The sequence below is a fragment of the Arvicola amphibius genome, chromosome 8 (assembly GCF_903992535.2).
Source record: "Arvicola amphibius chromosome 8, mArvAmp1.2, whole genome shotgun sequence".
Lineage (NCBI taxonomy): Eukaryota > Metazoa > Chordata > Mammalia > Rodentia > Cricetidae > Arvicola > Arvicola amphibius.
This window is the reverse complement of record NC_052054.1, coordinates 103,890,184-103,912,539: the sequence shown is the minus strand read 5'-3', so window position 1 is coordinate 103,912,539 and position 22,356 is coordinate 103,890,184. Positions and strand designations below refer to the sequence as shown.

Here is a 22,356-nt window from a genome sequence, read left to right as displayed (position 1 = left end):
CAGGCATCCCTGCACTTCAGTTGTGGTGAATGCCAAAGCACAGAACTGTAGTTACACTTGTGTGTGAGCTACCATGTGGATTCTGGGAACTGAACTGGGGTCCTCCGGCAAAACATTGAGTGCCCTTGGCTACTGGGCTGTCCCTTCCTTCGATCCTCAACTTTTTCAAAGGAAAAACTCCTCCAATGGCCTAGTTCCTTTTCCGTTGTTGTGATAACGTGCCCCCTCCCACCAAAAAATAAATAAAAGCAGCTCAAGGGAGAAAGAGTTTACTTTAACCAACAAATTCCAAGCTACAGCCAATCATAACAGAGAAGTCAAAGGCGGCATGAATTTGAAACAGCTAGTCATGTGACATCCACAGTCAAAAACAGTCCTGCACGCGTCCTTGCTTCTACTCAGCTGGATTTCTCTGCGCCTATACAGCTTGGGCTACTGTGTCTAGGGAATAGAGCTACCCACAGTGGGCCAAGTGCTCCAAATTCAATTCACTCAAGAGAAGCTCCACAGACACACCCACAAGGCAACCCCAAACAGATAATCCCTCCTTGCAACTCTCTTCCTCGGTGATCCTAGGTTAGGTTGACAGTTAAAACTGGCCACCACAGCCAGCGAAGCACTCAGTGACTGTTACCATGAGAGCGCCTTGTCCTCAGTGCTGATGGCTGCAAAGCTCTGGTATTTGGTCTCACGCTGGCACTTTTTGTTCAGTTAGCACGTAGGAAGCCGCTGCCCAGGTACCTCTGAGCCTGTTGGATGTTGTTTGACAGATCCCTTGTGCCCTGTGTCAGAACCAAAGCTTACAGACCTCTTGTGTGCTGTGTGCCTGCAGGCCTGACTGTAAGAGCCCTAACAGGTATCCAAGCCAGTTCTGATGCTGTCTAGTTTGTGACTGTGTGTTTAGACCACTTGGCTTCTCTGGGGGAAATTAAGAACTTGCTTCATATTTAGTTCATTTCAGTCTTCATATATGAATGTGTGGGTGGTGAGACAGCTTGTGGCAGGACCATCCCAGGTCACCTCTGCTTCCAAAGGTCTTTATGTGGAGCGTAGATAGTATTGGAAGAATGGACTTTTCCCACATGTGTTATAGTTGCCTCTTCCCATCAGACCTCAGGTGAACGCTTTCTCACTCAGGTTCCTTTTATTCTGTCACCCACATGGCCATCTGGCTGGTTCATATGGACTTAGGAGAGAGCGTTTTCCCATTTCCAAGGTCTGCCACTGTTGTAGAACCAACTCATGGCTGAGTCCAGTCCTCACATGCCACTAAACAACTGTGAAACCCCAGGTGTTGACTTAAACAGTTTGCTTTCAGCCTTTAGAAAGAACACGGTCTCTGTAACCTGCTTTCTGGCAAGTGAAAGTGAATTCACAACAGATCCTTCTAGGGAAGTAGGGGAATCACCAACACTGTCCTGGTGTGCTTGTCCAGAGGCGTTCAGTGCACATGAGATGCATCCCCAGTCTAGGCAGAGGGCGTGGCGTCCTGCCTCCAGGAAACGGCTACCTTGCTCAGCGGCTGAGTTGTCAGCAGCATCTTTGTAATGTCACCAGTAGCATTCTGGGAAGAAAATGTAGGTGCTACGTTCTGGTTTCTCCGCCAACTGTCTCATTCCCTTTCTTGCTGTTGCGGTGTGGCCGTTGCAAAGGACATGAGTGGTCACAGCCTAGACTTAGGCCATGTTGTCTGGGTCTCATCAGAGGGCAATTGATGTGATCTGACTCGTGTAGATGGACAAGAATTGAGCCTTTTGGATGCCATGCACAGAAGAGGCTGGGGCAAAGGGAAAAGCTACGCAGAGAGCACTGAAGTTGCTTTGGGGAGAGGAAGCAAGAGAAGCAAGATCCTGGCCTCCAGGGAAGTATAAAATACAAAGGGTCTTTTAGGCAGTGTGAGCTGGAGATACACAGGAAGTGTCTCAGTGGTGGAATCTGTTTTCAGTGTAAATGTATAAATGGGGAAAAATCTCTCCTAAGAACCTAACCCTGGAGGACCAGGTTGGGCAGGAAAGCAGAGCTGTACTGAGGCAGAAAGGTGGACAGTTCAGAGAGGCTGGACTTACAATCAAGGATGACAACAATCTACTTGGTACCTGCGGGGGTAGCACCTAGGGGCAGGACCAACCTCCTGGACGTTGACCTACCCGGGTCACACATTGGCTTTCTTCATCTTGAAATCTGAGCACGGGGCTCACAAATTACATAGTCTGTGATAGTCTTGGAGACTCCGTCTTTATCAGCGCTTGGGGCTGGTGATAATCTTAAGGAGTCCTGTAACATGACAGGCCTGCTTTGGTGAGGTTTCTGTCCTGCCCGGTTCCCACAGTTGTTAGGTCCCAAAGAAAATCACACAGAGGTCTACATAAGTTATCAACTGATTGGCCCATTAGCTCAGGCTTCGTATTAGCTCTTATAACTTACATTGACTCATTATTCTTATCTATGTTAGCCACATGGCTCGGTACCTTTTTCGGCGGGGCAGATCACATCCTGCTTCTTCCGTGTCTGGACAGGACTGTGGAATGAGCTTCCTTCTTCCCAGAATACTCCTGTTCTCATTGCCCCACCTCTACTTCTTGTCTGATTTTTCCTGCCTATACTTCCTGCCTGGCTACTGGCCAATCAGTGTTTATTTAAAACATAATTGAATGAATATAGAATTGTCCTGTACCATTTATCCCTCTTTTTTAAATTTTTAAACAAAGTAAGATAGCCACAGTCCATTTTTTTTTTTTTTTTTTTTTTTGGAATGTGGGCATAGTATTCCAGGCTACTTCCTGCTGGTTGGGGGCACTGATAATCTTATGGGGACCTAGAGAAAGTTTAGAATTATGATCAAGTCCTGACTGGAGTATCCTGTGAGACTTGATCATCTCAGGCAGCATTTTGAATCTGTTCTGGATGTAGAACTCAGACATCTGGGCCATCTGTTCCTACTGGAGATTTCTCCGGTGGTCTTCCTTGATCAAACCTGATTTTTCTTAACTCAGAATGAATATACAGCCTCTCATTTCCTGTGGAAACAAAAGCAAAATCTCTTCTCTAAAGTAATATATGTTTCAGCTTCAATTTTGAAGTCAAGGTATTTTCAAAATACCCATTTTGGATTAATTTAGCAGCATTTATAAACAAATATCTTTTCGCAGCTGTTGCTCCTTCCTCAGCATTTAAACAATTCAAAGAGAGCATAATAACATAAGTATCCAGATTCTCTGTGTGTTTTCCATCTTTATGTGGCTTTATTTTAAACTCTATTTCTTTTATTTTTAATTTTTGATTTTTTGAGACAGGGTTTCTATATATCTTTGTCTTGGAACTCACTCTGTAGACAAGGCTGTCCCTGAGCTCACTTAGATCCACCTGCCTCTGCCTCCCCTTGTCTCTGCTACCACACCTCGAAGTCACAGAGGTCAGTCTACCTTTGTCTCCCAAGTGTTGGGATTAAAGGTGTGTACCACCACACCCAACTACTCTCTTTCTTTTTTTTTTTCTTTTTTCTTTTTTTGGTTTTTCGAGACAGGGTTTCTCTGCAGCTTTTTTAGAGCCTGTCCTGGAACTAGCTCTTGTAGACCAGGCTGGCCTCGAACTCACAGAGATCCGCCTGCCTCTGCCTCCCGAGTGCTGGGATTAAAGGCGTGCGCCACCACTGCCCGGCTCTCTCTTTTTTATTTTAAGGACTTTAACCTTTTTTTCCAAGCCTGCATATATTTTTAACACACTGTAAAACATTTAGAGGTTTTCTTCCTCTTTGAATCTCTCTTTACTGTATATCTCTCTTTTTCTGGCCACGTGAGTCTTTAATTTGCTAAACAATATTGGTAGGACTAAGGCTGTGGCTTTGATGGCTGGATCCAGCCCATTCCTTAGCTTTCCAGCCTCATGGCAGAGGTACTGGCCAGAGCCATGTTTATTGCCACAACTCTATGGCATTTCAAGGTCTTTGCCAGCAAGCAAGCTGCAACAGTGTGCCTACAAACAACACTCAAATGCTCTCTCTGTAACTGGACCTCCTGTCTCAAAGAGTCAGAGTTTGCACTGGCAGGATGGCCCAGAAAGCCAACATTTTAAAACGGCACAGCTTTTTTCCTGCTATTGCTGAAAACCAAAAAGCATGCAGTCAGCTTTTATCAACACCATTTAAGAATTTCATGGCAGGACCTCTTAAAGAGCTTTAGGGTTTTGCAACTAAAGCTGAGTCAGGAAGCCTCTCTTAAGCAAGCAGAGCAGATTCAAGAAATTGCTGCTACCAAGAACCCATGCTTTATTCTATTCTGTATAGAATTACTTCCCAAGATCTCTCAGGTTTTATGTTGATGCAGTTGTTCATGTGGGTGCCATTCTGTAGCATGAGGGCCTGCTAGTTGGGGTTTTTGTCCTGCCCAGACCACGGAAGAAGCAGGAGGTGACCTGCCCTGCTGAAAAAGGTACTGAGCCATGTGGCTAACATAGATAAGAATACTGGGCTAATGTAAGTTATAAGAGCTAATAGGAAGCCTGAGCTAATGGGCCAATCAGTTTATAATTAATATAGATCTCTGTGTAATTTCTTTGGGGGTTACTGGCTGTGGGAACTGGGCAGGACAGAAACCCCAACTAGCAGGCCCTCCTGCTACAGAGTCCAGGTCACAAACCCCAGCGGAGGCCCAGATTAATGTCTACCCACACTGCTAAACAGAATGCAGAAGGCTGCAGCCCTTAGCAATCAGAGCAGAGCTTCTCATTTGGTGAGAGGCTAGGTGCTTGTTTGTCTTCCTTTGGTCCCAAGGTGAGCAGTCCATGGGAACAGAATGCTGTGTCAACTCACTGTGTGTAACTGCCTGAGCTGGTCTTGTCCAAGTGTGCTTTAGATAGTGATAGCTCTTATTCCACTGTGTGGATATAGAATTCTGAATAGTCCCCTCCATAGATTCATGTCGCAGGATCTTGAGTTTGGGTTCCTTCCTGTTAATCCCATCAGTGACAGCAGCCAGCACCTGCTAATAGTGTTCCCGGTCATTGCGGATCAATCTCTTGGTGCAGTATATGAACCAAGCCAGAAGGACAATGGTACCCCTTTGTTTTGTTCAAGTTGTCCTTAGCCATCGTCTCTGTTTTATAATGTACCAGGTGCCTCTTGAGAATGGGAAAAGAGACTTACAAGTCACCAAATAGACCTTTCACAGCTGTGACAAGGGCTGAAGAGAAATAGGTTAACATAAGAAAGGTTAGCTTTGACATGTGGGTTGAGAAGCATCTGTTCATAGTAGGCTGGTTCCCCGCATTCTTTGGCAAGGCAGAAACATGACAGGGAGACTCTCAATCACGATAGCTGGGAGGCAGAGTGAGAGGAGACAACATTTATGGGCACACATCCAGCGACCTACACCCACGTCTAGACTCCACCTTTTTAAGGATAGTCAAGTATAAATATGCCCATGGTATTTTTGGTAAGAGCAGCAGGTCTTGGGTGGGATTTGTTCTAGAAAGGAAGTGAAAAGGTCAGATCCTTTGAGGAGGAGGCTATAAAATAGGGCAGAGGTGAAGGACAGGGATGGATTCATTCAGGGCAGTGTCATGCTGTCCAGTGTCAACTCACTCTATCAGGTGACCTGCTGGTAAGATGGCAAAGATGAAGAAACTAATGTAGGAGGCATACAACCTGGTGAGGAAGGCCCACCAGCGGGACTCTGTGTGCCCGTGTGAGGGCTCACAAGACCTCTGTTCTTACTGTGTGCCCTGCCCTCGACTGAGGATGCAGGGGTGCTGATGTTTCCTATGGAAGGCAGCCATTGGCTGAGTATCGGGAGATGCAAGGGAGATACCAGACTATAGTCCTGGCTCCAGAGGTGAATTCACAATTCAGAGGAAAGGATTTTTCCCACCCTGGAAGCCTACACTGTTCCTTACACCAAGGAGGAACCCAAGTATAGTTGGTGGTTTTCAAAAATTCTTTGGTCTGAGACGCCCAAGGATACTTTTGAAAGGTCTGGCATATTTGAGAAAGTTATCTGCCTTCTATGTGAAGTCATGCCCGGGTCTACTGCACACACCTCTGATTAGGCACTAAACTCCAGCTCCTTTGTTGTGGTTTTAAGGGTTCCTCTTTATCCCTGTGATGAGGTACTGGTGATGTACACATCCCAGCAAGAAGTTACTATGTCAGGTCTCTGTTGGTGCCTTTGCCAGCTTATGGTTCAGGCAGTGCTCATTCTTTAAGAACTTGGTTCTAATTTCTTCCATGTCTAACCTTTCCAAAGATCTCTCCGTTCTTTCCCACAGTCTTTGATGAGTTAATGTTGCACGAGTAGGGTGGCCCTTTGTTTGTCCCGGCCGCCTGGCTAGCTTACGCCTGAAATAACCACACAGAAATTGTATTAATTAAATCCCTGGGGCTGAGAGATGGCTCAGAGGTTAAGAACACTGACTGTTCTTCCAGAGCCCCGGGGTTCAATTCCCAACAACCACATGGTGGCTCACAACCATCTGTAATGAGATCTGGTGCCCTCTTCTGGCCTGCAGGGATACACGCAGGCAGATGCTGTATAAATAATTAATAAATAAATCTTTAAAAAATAATTAAATCACAGCCTGGTCCATTATCTCTAGCCTCTTATTGGCTAACTCTCACATCTTGATTTAACCCATGTCTAATAATCTGTATATCACCACGAGGTCGCGGCTTACCAGGACAGATTCAGCACGTCTGACCTGGCGGCTCCATGGCAGTTCTCTGACTCTGCTTTCTTCCTCCCAGAATTCAGTTCTGTCTTCTCTGCCTACCTAAGTTCTACCCTATCAAGCCAAGAAGTTTCTTTATTGATTAACCAATGAAAGCAACACATAAACAGAAGGACCTCCTACACCAAGTTAAAGTATTGAGGTGCCTGTGGTTGCAGTGTCCACTGGGAAGACTCAGAGGCCAGGGTGAATACCCCCAGCACCCAGGAGGAAAGCACTTTAGACAGAGTCATACCCTGGGCTAATGCGAAGTGAGGAGCTCATGGGAAGCAGCTCGTTAAGCCCACTTTATGTCATTGCCTGGGTTGGACTGGCCTAGATTTTGGTGACTCTTATCCATGGATGCACACAGAATTCTCAGCAGACCTTGCTTTATAATCAAGCCATTTAATTTTGAGTTTGAAGTATCTTCCTTTATTCCCACGCTTGGCAACAACCTTCAGAAACTGTTCCCTGCTCATTACAGAGATAGCTAGGTAAATGAACCTCACCAGAGAGCCACGCATCCTCTTTTTCTGGGGCAAGTTGACTTAATGACGATCCTTACCTTACAGTGTGCTGAGTTCTCCTTGTGGAGGGGAAGCGAGGCTTTAGAGAGTTGCCCAATAAGGATACAGATAAAAATGTTTCATTGTGGAGCAAAATGGTCAGGGCCAGCCTGTTAGAATATGCTAACAGAGGACGAGATGATGAAGTGGGCATACACAGCCTTGTTTAATTTAAAATTGGAGGAAAACAAGATATGCACGAGGATGTGCCCTAAAGAAAGAGAGTGTCCTGTCACAGTTTTTCTAAGAAAGAAATAAGATCAATATTGTGTTGTTTAGAAGCAGGGTTGACCAGGAGTCAAGGACAGATTTAGTCTTCAATGATTAACGTCTGGGAGCCTGTGCCACCCAATGATGTGGCTAGGTTGGGCTGGATATAAGATGGAAAAAAGAAAAGCAAGAGGCAGAGCTTGGTGAGGAAGATCTTCTTCTGTGAGCTTCTACAGAGATGACTACAGGGCTCCTTGTGCCCCTGCAAGGATTGGTGGGGCTGTTCCTGCTCTGTGCCTTGCCCTGGGCTGAAGGTGGGACGGTGCTGGTGATTCCCGTGGATGGCAGCCACTGGCTGAGCATGAGGGATGTTGTGAGGGAGCTCCATGCCCAGGGTCATCAGATTGTGGTCCTGGCTTCAAACGTGACTCTGTACATCAAAGATGAGGACTTCTTCACCCTCCGGACCTATGCCGTTCCATACACTAAGCAGAGATATAAGCAACAAATGGCAGGAGGCATTAACCAGGTCTTTGAAACCAGAAACTATGTGGAGACATTCTTTAAAATATCCGAGGCTATCAAAAACATATCAACACAATTGTTAAAGTCTTGTACAGATCTACTGCACAACGAGACCCTGATCCGGCATCTGAACTCCAGCTCATTTGATGTGGTCTTAACGGATCCAGTTGTCCCCTGTGGGGCAATGTTGGCCAAGTACCTACATATTCCTGCGGTGTTTTTTCTGCGCTACATCCCTTGTGACATTGAGTATGAGGCCTCACAGTGTCCAAACCCTCCTTCATATATTCCAACTCTACTCACAAGGCTGTCCGACTACATGAACTTCCTGCAAAGGACCAAAAACATGCTGTTCTCTCTCACCTTGAAATACTTATGTTATAAATCTTTCATTCCGTTTGAGAGTCTGGCCTCTGAGCTTTTCCAGAGAGAGGTGTCCTTGGCAGAGGTTCTCAGCCATGCATCCGTGTGGCTGTTCCGAAGGGACTTTGTGTTCGACTATCCCAGGCCCATCATGCCTAACATGGTCTTCATTGGGGGCGTAAACTGTGCCATCGGGAAGCCACTCTCTCGGGTCTGTATTGAAGCCTTTAACCAATCAATATTCTATGTAGAATATATTTTCTAATGCTAACTTTCCTACTAGTCTTTTAAATGATTTTCCCCATGTCTCTGATAGCCTTTCCTGAATAAGTTATCAGAATTGGGTCTTTCTGCTTTTATTTTATGTGTGTGGGTTTTTGCCTGTGTGTATATTTGTATACCACATACAGACAGGGACTGTGGAAACCAGAAGAGGGAATTGGATCTGCTGGTACTGGGATTACAGATGGTTGTGAGCCACCATGTGGGTGCTGGGAATTGAACTCAGTTCCCCTGGAAGAGAAACCATCTCTTCAGCCTTGGATCCTTCTATTATTCAGTGGTCACTGATAGGACTAGTGGCTGAGGCGAGGGTCCCCGACAGGCTGAAGAGTGGTGGTGGCTCTCTACTGAGGCTGTCCGTGTGTCTAGGTACCATCTTCCTGAGGGTGAGATGTCCTGAATCTGGGTGAACCGAGACACTGAGCTGTGACATGACCTATCAGGAGGAGTGCCACTTGCGTATGTCTAGCAGAGGGATAAAGGGATTTCAGATGCCAATTGTTGCTTCCATGAGCAACATGTGTCACCTTCAACGTCTTTCTTCAGGGTCTAAAAATCTTTCTTGTAGAGTTCGTTTGCAGCCTTGGTTAGCTTTTTTTCTACAGTATTTCTTTTTTGAGACAGTTGTTAGTGCGGTTGTGTTCTTGATTCGTCTCACAATGTTTGCCATTGGTGATTAGGAAGACAACCGTTAATCTCATCTTCTACCACTTGGAAGAAAATGTTTCTCATCTCTCAGAAGTTCATGTGGAGTATTCAGGAGTCTTCTGTGTACAGCCATATTGTATACAAAGGAGGACACTTGGCTGTCTTCCTTTCCTCTTTGTGCCTTTCTGTTTCTCTCCCTCGTCTTGCTCTAGCAAGAATCCTGGCACTGGACTCAGTGAGTGAACAGAGTGGACACCTGGGTTAGTTCCTGATTTTAGTGCAAGTGCTTTGAAATTCCCCCCATTTCCTATAATGTTGGCTATAGTTTTCTGGTACACAACTTATGCTATGTTGAGATATGTTCTTTTCATTTGTAGAGTCTACAGGGATTTTTGTATTAAGAGATCCTGGGTTTTGCCAAAAGTCTTTTCTGTATGTATTTGGATAACCTGTGATCTTAGTCCTTCTGATATTCTTTAGTTTTGACCTGCATTTACTGATTTACATGTCTTAAACCAACATTACACTTTGGGTAAAAAGCCAACTAGATCATGATTGATCTTTTTGATGTGCTCGTAAATTTAGTTGGCAAGTATTTGATTGAGAAATTGTTCATCTATTTTCATCAGAGTGATTGTTCTGTGGTTTGCATTTTCTTATATGTTTGTTCATATAGGCAATAGGAATTATTCAAGTCAGCAGTACTTCATGTGGACTTCGGAGGTATTGAATTCTGAGGTTTTAATTTACTGCTTTGCTTTCCTATTTCATACTTCAAAAGGCACCCAGATGCACTCTCTCGGGGTCCTAGTTCGTGCCAGTGGGTTCAGGTCCTTTACCCATGTGCAGAGGATTAAGATATGTTGTATCTTTACCTCAATTTTATCTTCTTGGGTTGCGTCTTTTCATGGTGTTCCAGATTTACCGGATATTTTGTGTTAAGAATTTGTTAGACTTAACATTTTCTTTGATGGCCGAATCTATTTCCTCTAGCATATCTTCAATGCCTAAGATTTTCTCTTCCATCTCTTGTATTCTGTTGTTTCTGCTTGCTTCTGTAGTTCCCGATCCCTTACCCAGATTTTCCATTTCCAGATTCCCCTCACTTTGTGTTTTCCTTGTTGCTTCTATTTCAGTTTTCAAGTCTTGAACTGTTTGTTTCACCGGTTTGCTTGCCTTTTCTTTGTTTTCTTTAAGGGATTTGTTGATTTCTTCCAATCTTTTGTTTGTTTGTTTGTTTTCTTCCACTTCTTTAAGGGGATCTTTATTCCTTCTTTAAGAGCCTCAATCATCTTCCTAAAGTTATCTTTAAGGTTGTTTTCTTCTGCTTCTTCTGCATTGGGATGTTCAGGTCTTGCTGTTGTAGAACCACTAGTTTCTGGTGGTGCTGTCTAGCTCTTTATGTTATCCAGTGTATTCTTGCCCTGTTGTCTACCCATCTCTTCCTCCAATTGGAACAGGTAGAGCCCATGTTTCAAGGCAGGGTCCCTTTTCCTCTAATTGGTGTAGTTGGGGACTGTGGCTCCGTTGAATACTCCTTCAGATGTAAACAGGGCAAAATCTTCTATGATCGTTCCTCCAGGTGCCTATGAGCCTGAGGCTCAGATGGTGGCTCCTTCTAGGTGTAGGCGTGGCTACAGCTCCCATGCTCATTCCTCCTGGTTCAGGCCGGGTGAGGTTGAGGCTCCCGTGGTCAGATAATTTCTGGAGGCCACTGCTGCTGCCCGCCCTCCGCGCTGCTGAGGCTTCTCCCAGTGGCCTCTTGATTTCATTTTCAATTCAATTTAATATCTTTTTATTTGATATATATTTTTTGAGACATGGTTTCTCTGTAACATTGGAGCCTGTCCTGGAACTAGCTCTTATAGACCAGGCTGGCCTCGAACTCAAAAAGATCCTCCTGCCTCTGCCTCCCGAATGCTGAGATTAAAGGCGCGCGCTACCACCCTCCCCCCCACCCCCCGGCTCAATTTAATATCTTACATATGCTCTTTGCTTAGACTATCCCAAGGTAAGCATGCCAAAAAAAAAAAATCATCTTAGCGTGGGGTGCAGATCATACTAACAGCATGGACTTCTCAGATGAGTGTGGACTGCCTCATCCGGTCAAGCTTCTTCTCTGGTCTGTGTTCCGGTGCGGCAATGGGAAAGCATGTGCACTTAAATGGTTTCCCTCTTTAGCTGTCATCACTGTCGTAGAACCGAGCTAGCACTGAACGGCGTGCTAATATGCCGCTAGCCATGGAACCTCGAGACTCTCAAGTTATCTTGCCCTCAGAAGCAGCATGGTCCTGGAACCAGTTTCTTGTTGACCGTGTCCTTGCCTTACAGAAGCTTCTCAGTTTAAATTGTTTTTATTGAGCTATATATTTTTTTCTACTCCCCCTGCTCCCAATTTACTCATGAGATCTTGTCTTTTTCTACTTCCTGTGTACATTTTTTTTTTTGCTTTATGTCTAAAAGCTACTTATGAGTGAGTACATGTTTTGTAGATCCATCCATTTGCCGGCCAATTTCAAGATGTCATTATTTTTTCTACTGTGTAGTACTCCATTTTGTAAATGTACCACATTTTCCTTATCCATTCTTCAGTCAAGGGGCATTTAGGTTGTTTCCAGGTTCTGGCTATAACAAACAACGCTGCTATGAATATAGTTGAGCACATGCCCTTTGGGTATATGCCCCAAAGTGGTATTACTGGGTCTTGAGGTAGGTTGTTTCCTAATTTTCTGAGAAACTGCCATACTGATATCCAGAGGGGCTGTACCAGCTTGCACTCCCACCAGCAATGCAAGAGTGTTCCATTTACCCCATATCATCTCCAGTATAAGCTGGCATCCATGTTTTTGATCTTGACCATTCTTACCATGTAAGATGGAATCTCAGAATTATTTTGATTTGCGTTTTACTGATGGCTAAGGATGTTGAACATTTCCTTAAGTGTCTTTCAGCCATTTTAGATTCCTCTGTTGAGAGTTCTCTATTTAGGTCTGTACCCCATTTTTTATTGGATTTTTTTGTTCTTTTGATGACCAATTTTTTGAGTTCTTTGTATATTTTAGAAATCAGACCTCTGTCTGATGTGGGGTTAGTAAAGATCTTTTCCCATTCTGTAGGCTGTCGTTTTGTCTTGTTGACCATGTCCTTGACTTACAGAAGCTTTGTTTGGGTTGGGAAAGTTTTCTTCTATAATTTTGTCGAATATATTTTCTGTGCTTTTGAGTTGGACTTCTTCTTCTATCCCTATTATTCTTAGGTTTGGTCTTTTAATGGTGTTCCATATTTACTGGGTATTTTGTGTTAAGCTTTTGTTAGGTTTTATGTTTTCTTTGACTAATGAGTCTATTTTCTCTATTGTATCTTCAGCGTTTGAGATTCTCTCTTCCATATCTTGCATTCTGCTATTTATGCTTGCATTTGTGGTTCCTGATCATTTTCTTATAATTTCCATTTCTACATTCCCTCAATTTGTATTTTTTTATTGTCTCTATTTTGGTTTTCAAGTCTTAAATCATTTCTTTCATCTGTTTGATTTCTTTTTCTTTGTTTTCTTTAAGAGATTTGTTGATTTCTTCCAAGTTTTTTTTTTGTCTTTTCCTCCATTTCTCTAAGGATTTTTTTTGTTTTCTCTTTAAGAACCTCAAACATTTTCCTAAAGTTATCTGTTAATTTATTTTCTTCTGCTTCATCTATATTTGGGTGTTCACACCTTGATGTTTTAGGCCAACTTAGTTTTTGTTGGTCTTGTGTTGCTCTTTGTGGTGTTGAGTGTGTTCTTGCTTTGTCTACCCATCTTTTCCTCTGATTGGTGTAGTTGGGGCTGTGTCTCTGGTGATAAGTCTTCCAGATGCCAGTGGATGCAAGGCTCAGATGGTTACTCCTTGTGGTGCAGTCAGGGCCACAGCTCCAGTCACCCCAGAGGTCACTCGGTTTTCCCAGAGGTTGCTCAGTACTCCTGGGTGTTGCTCTACAATCCTGGGGGTCATTCAGCCCTGCTTCCATAGAGGTTGCTTGCTCGGGCCTGCTCCCACAGAGCTTTCAGATTCATGCCCAGTTCCACAGAAGTCTCTGGCTCAGGCCGGATCCCTCAGCAGTGGCTCCCTTCAACCTGCTCCCGTGGCGGTCATTGCTTTGAACTTGCTTCCACAGAGGTCCCTGGTTTGGGCCCAGTCCCACAGAGGTCTCTAGCTTGGTCCTGCTCCTTGGAGGTCCCTGACTTGTGCCTGGTCCTGCTCAGGCCTGCTCCCTTGGCAGCCACTCCCTTGTACTTGCTCCTGTGGAGGTAGCTGCCTTGGACCTGCTCAGGTGGAAGTTGCTGGCTCAGGCCTGCTACCACAAAGGTCCTGGCTGGGGCCCAGTCTGGCAGAGGTCTCTGGCTTGGGCCTGCTCCCTTGTAGGTTGCTCCCTCTACCTGCTCTGAGGGTGGTGCTGCCTCCGCTGAAGTTGCTGACTCAGGCCTGCCCTTGTGGAGGTCGCTACGTAGGGCCTACTCCAGAGAAAGTTGCTGATGCCAGCGTGTTCCTGTTCCTGTGGAGGCCAGAGTGTTTGTGACTCTTCCTAGGAATCTCATGTGATCAGAAAACCTTGTGAGTAGCCTCAAGATGAGTAAGGGGTGGAGCTGGACACTGTGGTCTCAAAGTCTACTTCACAGGGAATGGTGCAGAAAAAAACACAGAAAGAACACCCAGGTACATTGCAAACAAAAAAATAAAAAGCAGAGTCTGTTAACACCACACCAAAAGAACTGGAGTTCAAGTGTGGGAGCAGAGCCTCATTGGGCAGCAGACCCCTCCAAGTTACCACATGGAATGTTGATGCAGTGTTTCCTACTTACTGTTATTTTTAAAGGCATCCTCACAGAAAACTGCATTTCTCAGAAAATTAATTACCAATTAGTTCAGAAAGGGACATCTATATTATTCCCTGGTGTGTGGAATGCCCTAGGGTTTCAGGGGCAGATGGCCTCTGCTTTGACACACACAGACACATCTGGAGCCAGGACCACAGTCTCCTGTGAGATCCACATTCACTTCAGGCTCACTGCCTGCTCTAGGAAAAGGAATTGCCCCTCCCTGGAGCCAAGATCTGAATCCCCAAAACTGCTGCTGAGAGTTGGAGAGCAGGCTCAGTTTCTCTGCTCTGGTGCTCCCAAGATCCTGGAAATAGCATGCTCGGGAGGCACTGTCCTGCCGAGTGGACATGCTCAGTGGACACCCACCACAGCTCCTTGGTTCCATTAGACGCCCTCACTATGGCCTCCCGCTCCTCTCACTGGACCCTCAGATCCTGACTCATCGACTGAGGAGGCCTTAAGGATTTAACTCACCAAAGCTGCTGGAAAGATGAGCAGGCAAATGAGCAACCCAGAAAAAGGACACAAGGAAACCAGTATTGGTGGAGCAGACTTTGGATAGAGGCTTAATACAGACCTGAGAGAGTGGCTTTCTGAAGACACAATTTATTCTCCTGGCAAAAGTAGCTTCTTTATTAACCAATGGCAACAGAACATATTCATAGCATACATCACTGAGGTTCATCAGAGAGCAGCATCAGGTGTCAGGAGCCTTTCTAGAAGAGAGATGTTAAGAGTGGTTTTTCTCTGTGCAGAGCTGGAAGGGTAGGGACAAAAGTGAAGGCCAGGCATGGGTTAATAATGTAATGATTAACCGAAGGTGGGCCTTGTCCCACCTATCACATGTCCCTGTACAATGGGACTTGATGGTTATATAAGATGAAGAAACTCATGTTGAGGGCAGAGACAGGCAAGGAAGGTCCTCTGCTGTGGGCTTCTCCGGAGATGGCCATGGGACTCCTGGTGTCTCTGCGAGGACTCTCAGGGCTGCTGTTCCTGCTCTGTGCCCTTCCCTGGACTGAGGGTGGGAAGGTCCTGGTGATTCCCTGGGAGGGCAGTCACTGGCTGAGCATGAAGACCATTGTGAGGGAACTCCATGCCCGAGGCCATGAGACTGTGGTCCTGGCTCCAGACGTGTCCACGTTCATCAAAGGAGAGGATTTCGTCACTCTGCAAAGCTTTGCTGTCCCTTACACTAAGGAAGACTATGAACATAATGCGCTGGGCTACTTTAAAATGTTCTTAGAGAAAGAATATTCTGTCATGATGTTTTTAAGCAATATGGAATGTATGAAAAATATATCAATGTTCTACCTGAGGGCTTGCAGTAGTCTACTGCACAACAAGGACCTTATGCAGCACCTGAACTCCAGTTCCTATGAAGTCGTGTTAACAGACCCTGTGTATCCCTGTGGGGCACTGCTGGCGAAATTTTTGAATATTCCTGCTGTGTTTCTTCTGCGCTTTATTCCTTCGGACATTGAATTTGAGTCTGCCCAGGCTCCAAGCCCTCCCTCATATGTTCCAAGGTTATTCACAAGGAATTCAGACCACATGAGCTTCCTGGAGAGGGTAAAGAACATTCTCTACAATCTGCCATACAAGATTATTTTCCGCATCGCTTATATTGTCTATGAGAACCTGGCCTCGGAGCTTCTGCAGAGAGAGGTGTCCCTCACGGAGATTCTCAGCCACGCATCTATATGGCTCTTCAGGTTGGACTTTGTGTTTGAGTACCCCCGGCCCATCATGCCCAATATGATTTTCGTCGGGGGAATAAATTGTGTCTTCAGAAAGCCACTCTCTCAGGTCTGTATTAAGCCTCTATCCAAAGTCTGCTCCACCAATACTGGTTTCCTTGTGTCCTTTTTCTGGGTTGCTCATTTGCCTGCTCATCTTTCCAGCAGCTTTGGTGAGTTAAATCCTTAAGGCCTCCTTAGTCGATGAGTCAGGATCTGAGGGTCCAGTGAGAGGAGCGGGAGGCCATAGTGAGGGCGTCTAATGGAACCAAGGAGCTGTGGTGGGTGTCCACTGAGCATGTCCACTCGGCAGGACAGTGCCTCCCGAGCATGCTATTTCCAGGATCTTGGGAGCACCAGAGCAGAGAAACTGAGCCTGCTCTCCAACTCTCAGCAGCAGTTTTGGGGATTCAGATCTTGGCTCCAGGGAGGGGCAATTCCTTTTCCTAGAGCAGGCAGTGAGCCTGAAGTGAATGTGGATCTCACAGGAGACTGTGGTCCTGGCTCCAGATGTGTCTGTGTGTGTCAAAGCAGAGGCCATCTGCCCCTGAAATCCTAGGGCATTCCACACACCAGGGAATAATATAGATGTCCCTTTCTGAACTAATTGGTAATTAATTTTCTGAGAAATGCAGTTTTCTGTGAGGATGCCTTTAAAAATGACAGTAAGTAGGAAACACTGCATCAACATTCCATGTGGTAACTTGGAGGGGTCTGCTGCCCAATGAGGCTCTGCTCCCACACTTGAACTCCAGTTCTTTTGGTGTGGTGTTAACAGACTCTGCTTTTTATTTTTTTGTTTGCAATGTACCTGGGTGTTCTTTCTGTGTTTTTTTTTTTTTTTTTTTGCACCATTCCCTGTGAAGTAGACTTTGAGGCCACAGTGTCAAACTTCACCCCTTACTTGCCCTGAGGATACTCACAAGGCTTTCTGACCACATGAGATTCCCGGAAAGCATCAAGAACACACTTACCCTCTGACCTTGAAGTACGTGTGTCATGTATGTTCCACTCCTTTGGAGCGCCGCACCTTGGTAAATGTTCTCAGCCATGCACCTGTACGGTTGTTTTAGGGGGCTTTATGTCCAGCTACCTGAGGCTCATTGTGTCCAGTATGGTCTTCATTGGGGGTATAAACTCTGCCAGCAGGAAGACACTCTCTCAGGTCTGAATTGTAGCCATAATTTATCTTTACAACAGTCTAGTTTTCATTTTGATGTGGTCATTCGCTTTCCAGGGAATTTTTGTTTTTTTAACCTTGAACTCTCGAATGTTGCCAGGAGCCAGCCTGGAGGTGGAGAGATCCCGAGAAGTTGTAAAGAGTCAGTGTGGGAAGGAGTGAACCAGGCACCATAGTCAGGAGAACCTTGCGGCCTGACTGACTGGCAGCTAGAGCGCTTCTTTATTTATGCAGAACTTAGTAAGCAGGGATAGATTAATGCTGTAGAAGGAACGGCGGGCTGTGTCCCGCCACCCGGCTAGCTTTGCCCAAACTAATTACATGGAAACTGTATTCTTTTAAACACTGCCTGGCCCATTATCTGTAGTCTCTTATTGGTTAATTCTCACATCTTCCTTTAACCCATATTTAGTAATCTGTGTAGCACCACGAGGTGTGGCTTACCAGGAGAGATCTTAACCTGCATCCATCTCAGAGAGGAGAAGCATGGAGACTCACTATGGCGTCTGCCTGAAGCATCTCCCCCTCTTTCCCAGAATTCTGTTCTGTCTACTCTGCCTCCCTAATTTTCTGTCTCTTAAAGGGCAAAGGCAGTTTCGTTATTAATAATGAAAGTAACACATAGACATTCCTCCATCATTTCCCCTTTTTCTGTTTAAACAAAAAAGAAAGGCTTTAACTTTAACATAGTAAAATTACATGTAACAAAACAGTTATCAAGCAAGAATTACAGTTACAATATTTAGATCTATTTTATCTTTTATCATAACTAAGGAAAGCTATGACTATTTATTCTTCAACTCCATCAAAGACTCCAGAAGGATATAATACTACCTAAGTAAACAAGAAATATGCAGCTTTCAAACTCTAGAAATGACAAGAGACAACTCGCTGCCTGGACAGTCACCCAAAGTTCCTCTGTATCGTTGGGGCATCCATTTCGGCCTTCAGGCCCATACTGTACAGCAGACATTTCCATGAAGCAGAAAATTCCAAAGACAGTTCAGTCATTTTCTGCTGTGTCCTGCAGAACGTCTTGCAGACTCACGAATCAGGAACCCCAAAAGACCATCTCACCTTTAGGCAAGTTCAGCAGTCCTCTTTCTGTGGGTTCTTTGTGTCCAGTTTATGCAGCAGTCCAGGCAAGAGCAGTTTCTTACCCAAATGGCTATCAAACTCCATAAGGAGCCTCTTCGATGCCCATCTTCCTCTTGAAATAGATTGGTGCTGCCAGGAGCAGATGTGTCTCATTGTCATGAAAACCCCAAGTTATTAAAACACTTAAATGCCATATTCTGCAGTCTTTGAAAGATATGAAGAATGTCTATCTGAAATATATCTATGAACATCTAGAAAATCTAACTAACATGACTACAAGCTTGACTATTATCGATGATTATCCATTAACAACCTATATTTCCTAATTATATAATTTAAAATGAACTACACAATCACAATAGCTTAATCAAGATCAGAAATACATATAAGAAAATTGACCTTAAAATCCATACCAATGAAGATTATTCATACCTATATCATATCCCCCTTTAAATGTAAAAGAACATTTATAAACAATATTTGGGAATATGGGCGCAGTTATTTCTCTCCAAACTGCTTCCTGCTGAGTGGGGGCGCTGTTATTTAGGTCTTTCATGGTATAACCTGTCTGCTAGGTTCATCTCAGTCGGCAGTTGAGTGAAGTAATTTTTGAAGGTGTTCATAGCAACCTTTCAGGAGGGCGTGGTCTATCGTACCATATTGGGATAGAAGCAATCCACAGAGTCTCATCCTCTGTGAAAACAAAAGAAGAAACTCTTTTCCAAAGCATCATGTTCTTAGATCCAAATTCTGAAGTCATACCATTAAGATGTCCATTCTGGTCTAGCCTGGCAGCCCATATAATGAAATGTCTCTCTGTATTTAGCTCCTTTACAGTAAAAAATTTCAAAGAAAACACAATAAAATACATAATCCAGACTCTCTGTGAATTTTCCATTTTTACGTGGCTTATTTTTACTCTATCAATTTACTTTATTCTGTCTCTTTAAAGACTTTACCCTTTTTTTAAAGGCATTAACTTTATTTTCTATTTTTTTCTTGTCTCTCTCAAGCCTACGTACATTCATCCAACATTGTGACTCATTTAAAAGTCTTTTATGTCTGAATCTGTCCTATTGTGAATCTGTCATTTTTTTTACTGTCCAGAAACGTTTGATTTGCACCTTTACATCGCTAAGCACTTAAGACTCTAAGCTGTGACATTCCTAGGTCAAAAACAGGTACTGTGAGCTTGCCACGAGCAGTCCAACTGGCATAGCCGCTTGTGACTCTGAATCGGTTGTACCTCTGAGCTGCAGAGCCGCCAGGCTGTTCTGGATGTTGGCTCCACCTCTCTCCAATTTCAAAATGGAGGTTGTACCATTTTCTACTAGCTCCGGGGCTGCCAGGTAGGAGCCGCACTCAGCACTTTAACTCTGAGACTGAGCGTGCGGCACAAAAACTCTTTTCATCGAGTTACAGCCAAATCTGACACGCAGAGCACTGCGCAGTCTGAAAATATCTCTCTGTATTGTGGCAGGAATCCGCCATGCTCTCCTGCCTTCCTAAGCCTGATTTTGCCCTCTGCCCAGATGCAGGCAGGAGTGCTGAGCCATTGGCATGGTCTCAGAGCATTCTCCTTCAGATCCTAAGCGGGAACAGAAATATCCAGTCCCATAAAAGCCATTGAAATGCTTTAAAGCCAGAGTTTGTACTGGCGGCACAGCCTCAGGAAGCTATGAACACTGCGCAAATAGTAAAAGCCTCCCATGAAGCGTGATCCTAATTAATCTTAATCAATAAAGACCAGGAGTCAGATATCAGGGTCAAAGCTGACAGATCAGAGAAGCAAAGCAGCAGTCATCAGACTTCTTACCTCTCCGAATCCTCAGACCGAAAGATTCTGTCTCTGTCCTGTGTGCTGGGATTAAAGGCGTGAGCCACCACTGCCCAGCTTCTATGATTTACTAGTGGCTATTTCTGCCCCCTAATCTCCAGGAAAGCTTTATTTGTCAGAACACACACACACACACAAAATCACACAACACCTCCAAATATGCAACAGGTAGAGACGGAAAACCAGAAGTGGCATGGCGGCCATCGCGTGACTCAGCTTTGCTGGATCTGTGTCAGGTGGCTGTGCTGGCCTTATTTTGTCATTCCCATCAGATATGGCTGTGCTACAATTGTCTCTGAAATTTTCTGTTTTCAAAATATCCGTAACTGACATTTCAGGTTTAACTGGTCACTGAAGGGACTGCACTGCCATATTGAGGGTTTGTCTGTCCGTCCTGGGACTGACCTACAGCAATGGAATGCAGCAACACTGCTGACTTGTGTGGGCACTGTTTGTCTAGAGGTGAGGTTCTTCTGAAGCTGAGCAGACGCAGAGGAACTGAGGGCTGACTTGACTCTAGTAGACATTTATTGCTTTCAGGTTTTCAGTAGCAAGATGAAGAGACTTCTTACCCACAAATCCTTAATGATTCTCTCTAGGAAGGCCTGGGTGTGCGCTCACTTTTACTTGAGAGTGGAAATAGAAGCAGTCAGCATGTGTGGTTTCATTTACATCTGTCTCCATGGTTACCAGCCACCTTTCAGGTGCTCCCGAGTCACAGGACCAGTGTTGTTAAGTGTTCTGTGTGTGCATCCAAATTGTCACATTTTATGTTTTGTCTGTCTGTGTTCCTGAGATTCCCCAGTTCCCAAGGAGGTGTCTTCTACCTTCTGTTTTCAACCTCATAGTCACCAATATTTGCAGAGGTTTTATTAGCATTTTTGATAGCCGTCACCTGTAGGCATGGAGGCTGGCTTGGTACATGGAGGTGCTTGCATTGTGGTGATGTACTTTGCTCTGATCGCTAAGTGACATCTCAGATATCCTACTCATCCGTTCCCGACATTGCCATCTCGTGTTATTTTCAGATTACTCTTACCTTTGCAGCTAATGAAATAGTTTAGAATTTTGGTTCCATGTTTAAACAGTGTTCTTAAAAACTCACTCCTGTTGATTTCTCTTGATGTGAGAATTGTGGCTAATCAGATAGGATAGACTTGATTTTATCTCTCGCGATCCATTCCTTTTACATTATTGGTTTTCTTGAAAATTTCCATCTTGGTTTTACTCTTGTGATTCAATGGTGCACTCTGTCTCCATGGAGATGTGATGGAGCTTGCCCTCATCTCCACGTCATATGTTTCTCTCATTTACGAACAAGATCTTTTGTAATGATCTTGGACCACTTATGTGAATGTGGACAGTCTCTCCACTTCAAGATCCTCAATGACAGCTATACTCTCTTTGTCATATGATGTGACATTGTCTCAGTTCAGTCTGGTGTCATCACTTTGCCTTCAGCAGACAATCAATTCATTTGAGTGAGCCCCTGGATCTCATTCAAAGCTGGAAGATTTTCTCTGCTGATGCCCCAAGAACTTTAGTCTGCTCTCTTCCTTCTGCCTCTCCCAAGGCAGCGATGGACTGGTGTTGTAGGAGGCCGCTTGTTTGTTCCCGGCTGCCCAGAACCCAAATGATCACACAGAAACTGTATTAATTACAACACTGCTTGGTCTATTAGCTTATGCATATTTCTATCTCACGCTTATCTCTTAAATTAACCCATTTTTATTATTTTATATTTTACCACAAGGGTCATGGCCTACGGGCAAGGTTCCAACTGATAGCTTGCATCTTTCCCCTCTGACAGCTACGTGGCATCTCACTAACTCTGCCTTCTTTCTCCCAGCATTCAGTTTAGTGCCCCCCCCCCCAGCTCTATTCTACTAAGCCACTGGCTGAAACAGCTTATTAATTCATTAACCAATAAAGGACTTCCCAAACCAGCCTGGACCCTGACCTTTGTGGATAGCATGGACTTTACTGATGTGTTCAAGGTGCCTCATCTAGTCAGTCACTCAAGTGAAAGCTAGCTTTGTTGTCAAGTTGCTCTGGTCTCTGTCCCCTAGACGCCATGACAAGTTTGATGTACCTTAGAAATTCTTTTGCTATCTCTAGCACCTGTGGTAATTGTGAAAACAAGTTAAAGCTGAGTGTAGACCTGACATGAGACTATCTAATACTGGAATTTTGAGGCCTTCACTTATATTTTAGCCCTAAGCTTTCAGGCAGAGAATAATCTTGGAAACGCTGATATTCTTTCATTGGAGAGGATAAATGTGAACTGACTTCCTGAGGCCTTAATGACTTGTTGCAGGAATGATAGGAATAGCATTATACCCTCTCCACTAGGC

General features: G+C 44.6%; 2 protein-coding genes across 4 annotated transcripts in view; both read left to right on the top strand.

The window, feature by feature from the left end:
• The window catches only part of LOC119820716 (UDP-glucuronosyltransferase 1-6), a 94,604-nt gene that overhangs the window by 48,309 nt on the left and 23,939 nt on the right, over positions 1–22,356 (top strand). Inside the window, exon 1 of one of the 3 annotated variants that reach the window (XM_038339262.2) lies at positions 7,662–8,577. The exons of the other annotated variants lie outside the window; for them this stretch is intronic. Coding sequence (XP_038195190.1) covers positions 7,717–8,577 — 861 coding nt within the window. The 5' untranslated portion in view covers positions 7,662–7,716. Of the gene's footprint in view, positions 1–7,661; positions 8,578–22,356 lie in introns of those variants that run through there. 3 annotated transcript variants of the gene reach the window in all.
• Positions 14,438–16,077, top strand: LOC119820660 (UDP-glucuronosyltransferase 1-2-like). The gene has a single exon (XM_038339176.1). The coding sequence runs from the start codon at positions 15,028–15,030 to the stop codon at positions 16,075–16,077; it is 1,050 nt and encodes a 349-aa protein (XP_038195104.1). The 5' UTR covers positions 14,438–15,027.